The sequence below is a fragment of the Oncorhynchus clarkii genome, chromosome 22 (assembly GCF_045791955.1).
Source record: "Oncorhynchus clarkii lewisi isolate Uvic-CL-2024 chromosome 22, UVic_Ocla_1.0, whole genome shotgun sequence".
NCBI lineage: Eukaryota > Metazoa > Chordata > Actinopteri > Salmoniformes > Salmonidae > Oncorhynchus > Oncorhynchus clarkii.
In genome coordinates, this window is record NC_092168.1 from 19,587,125 (window position 1) to 19,598,533 (window position 11,409).

Consider the following 11,409-nt stretch of genomic DNA (forward strand, 5'->3'; position numbering starts at 1 on the left):
AGCTAGCTTCCGTCCTCCTTTGGGTACATGACTTCAAAACAAAACCTAGGAGGCTCATGGTTCTCACCCTCTTCCATAGACTTACACAGTAATTATGACAACTTCCGGAAGACATCCTCCAACCTGTCAGAGCTCTTGCAGCATGAACTGACATCTGGTCCACCCAATCAAATGATCAGAGAGTGAATCTAATACTGAAAGCATAAGCTACAGCTAGCTAGAACTAGCATAAACTGTGGTGAGTAGTTGTCTCAATGAGAGAAAAAGACAATAGTTGAACAGTCTTGAACAAATTAATTTCTTCCTCAAATGAAGAAGCAAGAGAAAGAGATGTTTTTAACATTTCAGTTTTACTTACTTACCTAGCAGCTGCAGGTAGCTAGTTTAGACTACTCAAACACTCTGCTCAAACAGAGGGATGCTATGTTAGCTAGCTGGATATGACTATCCAACACAACACTGGAACTCTTCCAAGTCAAGGTAAACTTTTGGTTTTACTAATTTATTACCACCGGGGCCTGCCGGTGTAACTGCTAAACTGCTTACTGACTATAGACTGTAACGTTACTGCATGATTGTAGTGGGTTTACTAATGCATTAGTTATATTAGCTATGTTGACTATGATGTTAATTTAGCTAATATGGTGACAACGATGTAGACTGTGTGTAGCGGTTATGATATGGTTATGGCTTAGAAAAGTTTTTTTGCCTGGTCACATACAGCTGATATGTTGTGTATTAAAGTCCACAAATGAGGGGGAGAGCGCATCAATGCGCATAGATCCGAGAATGAATACAACGTGGCTGCTATTAAAGTGAACTGTGTTTATGCGTGATATCGGGTATATTCATTCCGCCGATTCTGTTGAAAAACGTTTCTTAAACTGGAAACTAACGGAACGAAATGGGGATAAACAAACCTGCATTTGTTGGACTAATGATTACACGCTAGATCAGCTATATGCAGGCAAGAGTGTGCAAGGCGGTATATCATGTGTCTGTCTGTCAACTCAAAATTATCTGTGTGCATCTACGTTGTAAACTTTCATTCCTAGGCTAGGTTGTAGCAACCTCATGATGGGTATAGGGAAAATCAGAGTATCATGTAGTATGTTAAACCTATGGTGTTACATTGAACTGAGTGAATGAAATCTGAATGACAGCCATCCAACATGCTGTAATAGAAATAAGGCCATGCTCATGAAAAAAAATAATCGTCCTCCTGCCCCTGCAAGGTAGTACCTACTGTACAGTACTTTGCTACTCTGTGTCAATTTCTATACATTTCAAAAATAGAGGTAAGTGGTAAACAACCTGTATTATGCTCTTGAAATTACTTTGAAATAATAATGACTATGTATAGTGTTGGCAATGGATATCAAGTGCAATATCATGTTTTTTCTTACAATACATTTTCTAAATATGGGGTCATTATTTAAGAGCCATCATCGGTCACTGAATATATGTCCACACTATAAATGATTTGATCACAATTAAATACGCTTTTCACAACAACCATTTATGAACTCTTTTTGTATTTCTTATGAAATGCAAAACAAAGTTGGACTCTAAGGACCTCTAGTGGTAAAAACCATACACACAAGTTTGCGCCTATACTATAGATGAGATGGAAGGCGTGTATGGTGAGACTTTGGAATAGACTGCTGGATATGCCAACTGCCAGAATAGCTAGTAAAGTTTGTCAATGTGATCTATCCATAGGGGGAGCCTGGTAACTGAAATGTCTGACATTTTTCAACAGTCTGACTGAACATCTGTACAAAAACCAAATTAAGGGAGACATGGATATGATTAAAAAACAACTGCTGATGCAATAAGAAAATAAGAACCTTTTGTTTGAATAAGGGTGAATTTGTGTGTTAGAAATATATTATATATAACCTACCTAAAAGCAAGAGATCGCTGTGTGCACAGGTAAGATCAGGGACATTGCCTCTGCGTATTGAAACAGGTAAGATCAGGGACATTGCCTCTGCGTATTGAAACAGGTCAGATCAGGGATATTGCTGTGTATTGAAACAGGTCAGATCAGGGATATTGCCTCTGCGTATTGAAACAGGTCAGATTAGGGATATTGCCTCTGCGTATTGAAACAGGTAAGATCAGGGACATTGCCTCTGTGTATTGAAACAGGTCAGATCAGGGATATTGCCTCTGCGTATTGAAACAGGTCAGATTAAGGATATTGCCTCTGCGTATTGAAACAGGTAAGATCAGGGATATTGTCTCTGCGTATTGAAACAGGTCAGATCAGGGACATTGCCTCTGCGTATTGAAACAGGTCAGATCAGGGATATTGCCTCTGCGTATTGAAACAGGTCAGATCAGGGATATTGCCTCTGCGTATTGAAACAGGTCAGATCAGGGATATTGCCTCTGCGTATTGAAACAGGTCAGATCAGGGATATTGTCTCTGCGTATTGAAACAGGTCAGATCAGGGATATTGTCTCTGCATATTGAAACAGGTCAGATCAGGGATATTGCCTCTGCGTATTGAAACAGGTCAGATCAGGGATATTGTCTCTGCGTATTGAAACAGGTCAGATCAGGGATATTGTCTCTGCGTATTGAAACAGGTCAGATCAGGGATATTGTCTCTGCGTATTGAAACAGGTCAGATCAGGGATATTGTCTCTGCGTATTGAAACAGGTCAGATCAGGGATATTGTCTCTGCATATTGAAACAGGTCAAATTTGTGGTGAAATGGAAGAGGAAAGACTTTTCCACTATTGTGACCTTGAAGAAATAGAGAATGAAACTCATTTTATCCTCTATTGCCCTTTCTACCACGATATACGCTTGCTATTATTCCAGAAAGCACACCAGATATACCTTGGCATTATATGTGATGAGGAGAAATTGAAATGTTGTTTTTGTCCATTGTGTATTTCCGTTTGCGGAATATTTAGATCAAGACTGGAAAACCTATAATTAAATTGTAAAACTATTTAGCTTCTATGTGGTAAATGGCATGTGTGTATATAGATTGTGTATAGGCCTTGTCTTTGTGCCAGACTGGATTCAAGTGACTTCTGTTTATTTTTTTCTGTATTTATTATGTATGTACAGTGGGGAGAACAAGTATTTGATACACTGACGATTTTGCAGGTTTTCCTACTTACAAATGCAAATTAATTACTTAAATATCATACAATGTGATTTTCTGGATTTATAGATTTTGTTTTAGATTCTGTCTCTCACAGTTGAAGTGTATCTATGATAAGAATTACAGACCTCTACATGCTTTGTAAGTAGGAAAACCTGCAAAATTGGCAGTGTATCAAATACTTGTTCTCCCCACTGAATTTATTTATGTACACTACCGTCACTTAGAAATGTCCTTGTTTTTGAAAGAAAAGCTCATATTTTGTAAAAAAAAAAAGAAAAAAAAGCTCATACATTGATCAGAAATACAGTGTCTCGGCCTCCAACCGCAAGACACTACAGAGGGTATTGCGTACGGCCCAGTAATTCACTGGGGCAAACCTTCCTGCCATCCAGGACCTCTATACCAGGCGGTGTAAAAGACCACAAAAAATTGCCTAAGACTCCAGCCACCCTAGTCATAGACTGTTCTCTATGCTACCGCACGGCAAGTGGTACCAGAGCGGCAAGTCTAGGTCCAAAAGACTTCTTAACAACTCTTACCCCCAAGTCATAAGACTCCTGAACAGCTAATCAAATATCCGGACTATTTACATTGTCCCCTCCCTCCCCTATGCATAGTCACTTTACCTCTACCTAGAGTACATGTACATATAACCTCAATGAATCTTGACTAACCTGTGCCCCTGCACATTGGCTCTGTACCAGTAACCCCTGTATATAGCCTCACTACAATTTTATTTATTTTTCTTTTCTTTTTTACTTCAGTTCATTTAAGTAAATACTTAACACTTGTTTTCTTAAAACTCCATTTTTGGTTAAGGGCTTGTAAGCAAGCATTTCACTGTAAGGTGAATGTGATGTGACAAATACAAACAAATAGCTTTCCTAAGGAAGATCCATTTTCGAGTTAGCTACCAACTTCAATTTACGATGTAAAAGGTGGATTTTATGATGTAATGTCAACTTTATACATTACATTTTCAACTCACCCACATAAATTCTCCATAAATCTGCTGTGGATTACCGAGAATCCCATACCTTTATCACTGAATGTATTTGGCAATGTAAACACACCAATCAACCAGGAGATGGCATAAAATTTAACAATTTATTTACACCGTTACAATTACATGTACTGCAACACCAGTAGGCATTGTGATAACATGTTGTGTTTAAATAAAATGGAAATAGGTTGGCTGAGAAATGGAACACTGAGCTTAAGTTTTTCTGTGCAATATCTAGACACATTCAGGAAGTAATTTTACCCAGGTATATTAGGATTATGGAATCTTTACTTGATTTAATATTGAAGCAAGATTGGACATTGGGTGTTTGTGTCTGCGGAACCTCATACCCTCACTAACGTGCTCTGAATTTAAACGTGTTAACTCTTGCAGGGCTGCTGGCCCAGACGGCATCCCTAGCCGCGTCTTCAAAGCATGCGCAGACCAGCTGGCTAGTGTGTTTACGGACATATTCAATCGCTCCCTATCCCAGTCTTTTGTCCCCACATGCTTCAAGATGGCTATCATTGTTCCAGTACCCAAGAAGGCAAAGATAACTGAACTAAATGACTACCGCCCTGTAGCACTCACTTCTGTCATCATGAAGTGCTTTGAGAGACTAGTCAAGGATTATTTCACCTTACCGGCTACCCTAGACCCACTTCAGTTTGCATACTGCACCAAAAGGTCCACAGATGACGCAATCGCCATCACACTGAACACTGCCCTATCCCATCTGGACAAAAGGAATACCTATGTAAGAATGCTGTTCATTGACTACAGCTCAGCATTCAACACCATAGTACCCTCCAAACTCATCAAGCTGGAGGCCCTGGGTCTTAACCCCGCCCTGTGCAATTGGGTCCTGGACTTAGACGGGCCGCCCCCATGTGGTGAAGGTAGGAAACAACATCTCCACTTCACTGACCCTCAACACTCAGCCCCCTCCTGTACTCCCTGTTCACCCACGACTGCGTGGCCATGCACGCCTCCAACTCAATCATCAAGTTTTCAGACAACACTACAGTAGTGGGCTTGATTACCAACAACCTCTCACTCAACGTCAACAAAACAAAGGAGATGATCGTGGACTTCAGGAAACAGCAGAGGGAGCAACCCCCTATTCACATCGAAGGGACAGCGGTGGAGAAGGTGAAAAGTTTTAAGTTCCTCGGCGTACACATCACAGACGAACTGAAATGGTCCACTCACACAGACAGTGTGGTGAATAAGGTGCAACAGCGCCTCTTCAATCTCAGGAGTCTGAAGAAATTTGGCTTGTCACCCAAAACCCTGACAAACTTTTACAGACGCACAATCGAGAGCATCCTGTCGGGCTATATCACAGCCTGGTACGGCAACTGACCCGCCCTCAACTGCAAGACTCTCCAGAGGTTGGTGCGGTCTGCACAACGCATCACCGGGGGCAAACTACCTGCCCTCCATGACACCTACAGCACTCGATGACACAGGAAGGCCATAAAGATCATCAAGGACATCAACCACCTGAGCCACTGCCTGTTCACACCGCTATCATCCAGAAGGCGAGGTCAGTACAGGTGCATCAAAGCAGGGACCGAGAGACTGAAAATCAGCTTCTATATCAAGGCCATCAGACTGCTGAACAGCAATCACTAACTCAGAGAGGCTGCTGCCTACATTGAGACCCAATCACTGGCCATTTCAATAAATGGATCACTAGTCACTTTATACAATACACTGTAAAATAATGCCACTTGAATGATGTTTACATATCTTACATTACTCATATCACATGTATATACTGTATTTTATACCATCTATTGCACCTTCGCCATCGCTCATCCATATACTTACACGTACATGTTCTCATTCACCCCTTCAGATTTGTGTGTATTAGGTAGATGTTGGGGAATTGTTAAGACTACATGTTAGATATTATTGTTAGATATTACTGCACTGTCGGAACTAGAAGCATAAGCATTTTGCTACACTCATAGTATTATCTGCTAACCATGTGTGCACTACTGTTCAAAAGTTTGGGGTCACATAGAAATGTCCTTGTTTTTGAAAGAAAAGCATATTTTTTGTCCATTAAAATAACATCAAATTGATCAGACATAAACTGTAGACATTATTAATGTTGGAAATGACTATTGCAGCTGGAAACGGCAGATTTTTTTATGGAATATCTACATAGGAGTACAGAGGCCCATTTTCAGCAACCATCTCTCCTGTGTTCCAATGGCACGTTGTGTTAGCTAATCCAAAATTATCATTTTTAAAGGCTAATTGATCATTGGAAAATAATTTTGCAAATGTGCTTTTCTTTTAAAAAAAAATGACATTTCTAAGTGACCCCAAACTTTTGAACGGTAGCGTATGTGACAAATAAAATTGCATTTGATTTGAATAATGTGCTAAGTTACTAGTGTTTTCTGATGATTTGTGTTCACATTTTATCACGGTTATAGAGGTGATTGTCCATTTCTAGTTGTTGCATTACAATGTATACAAATATGGCTTAAACATCAATGGTCAATGTTTAGATAACTACCTGCAAATGTATTGTCTATTATGATGGGGTGTGTCAGTATGACAAAGTCAAACACAGACTGTCATTGCAAGTCCAACTCTTGGCCTGTAGAGGCCGATAGATGTTTATAGGCCTACAGATGTTTATTTCAGTCTAATTTATTGGACCTCTCCTTCTTGGAGGTTGACAACCTAAGTAGTTCAACAACATTTCATTTACAGGTAATGTGGTGCTAAATCTTCAAACTGCACCGTTACATTTTATATTTGGAATGTAAAGAACCATAGTCAACATAATCAAAATATATTGTCTTGCATTTTTTATAAAAATGTTTCCCTTAAAAGATGATATTGTCCCGGTTTTGTCAATAAAAAATAGCACCACCACCAATAATTACATGTGGCAACAGCCTGGACTCAGGGGTAGACGTAACAGAGTAAATATATATCTGGGACAGCCAATTCGTATGATATGTTACTTTTCGTATGGTATGTATTAATTTGTGGATGTCCATCATCCATTTCCTATGATATGTTACAAATTACAATTTGTATGATATTTAAATTATGAATTTCAATTTGTAATATGTTACCAATTTGCAGAACGTATGATATGTTATGAATTCCAATTGTTGTGGCTAATGTTAGCTAGGGTTAGTTTTAGGAGTTAAGATTAGGGTTAAGAGTTAGGGGAAGGGTTAGCTAACATGCTAAGTAGGTTCAAAGTAGTAAGTAGTTGACAGGTTGCATCATACTCATCCACCCTAACCAACCACTCTACATTCGTTTAATGTAAACATACAGTACCAAATGTACTGTAGCATATTATACTATTCTGAGTGTCCCAGATGTAAGTTTGCTAGTCTATGAGACCAGGCTGGTGGCTAAGATGAATAAAAAAGTGATATAAAAAAGGTAAAAATAGCCCTGATATAGATCAATTATAATGAAGAACCAATTGACCTCTTCAAGCATTTTCAGCAATCAGGTCATCCATGACATCCTTCTGATGAGTTAAAAGGGCTTGAATCAGGGCGTTAGCGGCCCCGGTGCTGGTCGCGCTATCCAAGAGCTTCCTCATCATTTCTTGTGGTGTCAACTGGGCATTCACGATGGCAGCCATTTCATCATGACAACCTCCACTCTGCAGATCATCGACAATGGCCTTCACGTTTTTCACCTGGCTAACCAGAGCTGTGCGGTTTCTTTTCAAAAACCCACGTTTGTCTTTCACAAGGAAGATAAATAAATATATTTAGGATAAATCGAATTACATTCTTATGGTAAGATACATGTATCGATAGCATTTTCAGTGTTACAGCCCTTTCACAATATTTTTGTCTACCTGAAATTGAAGAGATCGATGGAGAATATGTCATGTTCTTGGGCCGTGATGGTCCTAAAAGAGAAAAGGTGATACATTGAGAAATAGTGCACCAATGTCACTAACATGAAAACACGCTATGGGAACACACTAGCAGAGAGTCTAACACAGCTAAATTGGTCAGGTTTTTAAAAATTCAAACACTTTTGCACGAAGGCCCACGTCTTAGAAATGTCTACTCCGGTCCGCAGTGCAAAAAAGGTTGTCACCCCTGCCTCATGCTACAGGGATTGCCATTTTAATAGGACCTCTAAACCAGGCTTAGCCTTATGTTCCACATAGGAACGAAGAAGACTAAGGTAGTAAATCTGAATCAGGAGAAAACCAACGTATTATTATCTAGCCTGACTGGCCTCTTTCAGTGTATACAAACAGCAGTCTCTTCCTGGATCCCTATTAGTACTCAGAAATCCTAAAGTTAACAACATAACAATATTTCACGTCCCTGAAAATTATATTCTGAGGTTATGATCAGGCAAAGACATAGTACTAAGCTATTTATGGTATTCCTAAGTCTAGTCGTATTCTTCAAAATACACGTTATTGATAAAATATTCAATTCTGTTAGTATGTTACTTAGTCAGTTAACATTCCAGATTACCTAGTCAGAATATGGTGGTAATCCACTTCTTAAGTTCGGGATAGGTATCCTTCACCTCACTTTCTTTGAGAGTATCAAGAAACTGAGAGCATGTCTCTTCCTTTTTGAGAATCATCTTGTCAATCAGGTTGGTCACAGCAGCCTCTGGTACTGAGAGGCTCTTCAGCTCTTGATACTCTCTATCGGTAACAATACGTTTGGAGTGCACATGTTGAAGAATGAAGACAGAATCTGCTCGGAGCCAGTCGATGAGTTTCACCTTATTCTCAATTATCATTTTCATGGCAGGGCCCTAGAGAAGCAATTTTTACTGACATGTTGTTTGTTTCTCAAAGAAAACAATAATTACGTTTAATAATTAAGTTTTTCATCTCATACAAAATTGGGATTGACTACCTGAGAAGAGGACACATCTTCTGTTTGCTGTGGTGGCACTGAAATATATTAAGTTGCCATTATTTGATTTCAAATATCAAATGCATGATTGAAAATAACTTTAATTAAAATATATGTGCACTGAGCTCATTTGTCAAGGTTATTTGTCAAGATGATCCTGTTCTTTAACACAGCTACCACTTAGACCTGTGAAGATAAAACCTGCCTAAATGCAGTAGTTCACCTGGACACTGTGAGGCCTGGGGGGCTGGGACCTGCATCACAGACATATTGAGGTTGCCATCGATTGTACAGTTCGATATCTCTGATGCAAATATATGGCTGTGTTCTGTTGCAACCACTTCTGCATGTGGGGGTGGTTGGCTGACGTTCATTCCTGAAAGAGACATTTGTGTCCAAGTAAATATACAATTGTGTTATGTTCTTCTTATGGTGCTAGCTGTTAGTAAGCAATACAACTTTCTCAGTATGACCATGTTGGCTTATTCACAGTTGCACTCACCAGATCGATTCCCCGATCCTGCTTGAACGATTACATGCATGTCTAAGTCTTTAATACCGCGGACATTGGTGACTTTCCTGGTATCAACAGTGCTGTTGCAATCTGCATACACCGTTGGGCTGGATGAAGCTTCAAAACACATTTGTTTTTGCCATGTTAGATAAGGACCTTACAGCATGTAATAAAAACATTGGACCAGCAAACCCGACCATTAAATTGGTGCCTTATGTCTATGTATTTATGTACTGTATAGTAACACCTATTTAAAAGCTTTACTGTAAGAGTTGTATGTATTCTTATATTCTTATTCTTAACCATATGAAGGATTTCTAAATGGGTTTTTTATCACTACAAATGTTGATGTATACTACTTACCTTGTGTGCTCTTGCTGAAATGTTGTTGAAGGTCTGGATAATGTGTCTGCTCTTTCTTCAGAATCTTAAGGAAATCCTGACATGTACTTTCTTCCATTTCAATGAATGTCTCCAAAAGAAGACTGATCTTCCCTGGATCCGTTTTTTGATTGCGAATAGCCTTATCCTGTTTAGCTGTTAGGATATCTTCACACTTGTCAATGATAAACTCAGCATCCATCGTCGATAACCACCTGCACAGGTCCTTCTTGTATGACTTCAGAAATTCCATGGCCTATTTGGAAATAATAAACAAATCTCTGTTGGGTAAAACAGTCTTCATATTTGTATAGGTTGGTAGCAATCTATGTTTAACTGGACCAATATAATGTTTATTAAGGCATGATTATGGTTTACCCAAGGTGGTTATGGAATATTAAACAACCGCAGGTTTTGAGTGCATCATGATTTTATGTTATTAAGTAGAACAAACAATAATACGTATGGTATGATCATGTAGCAAAGTAAAATACCATGTCACCCTTTCTGGTATCCTGTTAACCCTTACAATGTCACTCTATGATAAAGTAAGTACCTTCTAAGTTAATAAAATACTGAACATGATACTGAATACTTAAAAACGTCTTCAGGCAAGAAGCCATAACTGTTCGGTCGCAGCCCTACAAAACATCAGCAGTTAATTGTATTGGTGGACGTAACGTAAACTTGACAAACAACGGCTGGTTTTCACACAAAGCTCAAGTAAAGCAGCTTTAGTACTTCTAAGAATAAACGGCAGAACAGGAAGATAACTTACCAAATGATAAAGGTCTAACGGCACAGGTTCTGGTAGTAAATGTAAATCTGAAGACTGAAAAGACTTCACTTGAAAAAGTCCCGAAAAGCTCAAATGTGGCTGAGGCAAACTTTCTGCGTTATATAACCACGTTTACACAACTGGTGAACACATAAAGCGAAAGCGAAAGTACAGATTGCGCCGTAAGATTCACATTGAGGAGTAATGTGTAGCTCAGTTGTTAGAGCATGCCGCTTGCAACGCTCTAGGGTTGTGGTTTCGATTTCCACAGGTACCGATTGGACATTTTATTTCCTTTAAATGTATGCACTCACTACTGTAAATCGCTCTGGATAAGAGTGTCTGATAAATGACTTACATGTAAAATTAGTAGTATGCTATGCCAGGTGCTCCTTGACATCCCAGGGTAGGGCTGAAAGTGAAGTCCCTGTCTCACTGGGCAGGCAAAACATTTACTGGTTCTAAAATGTGGGTTGAGCAGGCAGTGAAATGCAGGCAAAAATACACAAGACACGTGTAAGAGTGGAACAAGTTGAAATTCATGTAAAATTAGTAGTATGCTATGCCAGGTGCTCCTTGACATCCCAGGGTAGGGCTGAAAGTGAAGTCCCTGTCTCACTGGGCAGGCAAAACGTTTACTGGTTCTAAAATGTGGGTTGAGCGGGCAGTGAAATGCAGGCAAAAATACACAAGACACGTGTAAGAG

At 39.3% G+C, this 11,409-nt stretch overlaps 1 protein-coding gene across 3 annotated transcripts; it reads right to left on the reverse strand.

Moving 5' to 3' along the window:
* Positions 1-6,735: 6,735 nt before the first annotated feature.
* LOC139380531 (uncharacterized) lies at positions 6,736-10,972 on the reverse strand. Of its 3 annotated transcripts, XR_011628443.1 has the most exons (8): positions 10,704-10,867; positions 9,908-10,181; positions 9,533-9,661; positions 9,254-9,406; positions 9,031-9,068; positions 8,635-8,926; positions 7,995-8,048; positions 6,736-7,876 (listed from the first exon to the last, which is right to left on the reverse strand). XR_011628443.1 is itself a non-coding variant. In XM_071123270.1 (7 exons), the coding sequence occupies exons 2-6, from the start codon at positions 10,176-10,178 to the stop codon at positions 8,025-8,027; spliced, it is 615 nt and encodes a 204-aa protein (XP_070979371.1). In that variant the 5' UTR covers positions 10,179-10,181; positions 10,704-10,867; the 3' UTR covers positions 6,736-7,876; positions 7,995-8,024. The 3 variants fall into 3 exon arrangements, 2 of the variants coding, with proteins under 2 accessions (XP_070979371.1, XP_070979369.1); XM_071123270.1 differs by lacking the exon at positions 8,635-8,926; XM_071123268.1 differs by lacking the exons at positions 8,635-8,926; positions 9,031-9,068 and having other exon boundaries at positions 10,704-10,972.
* Between the last annotated feature and the right edge of the window lie 437 nt (positions 10,973-11,409).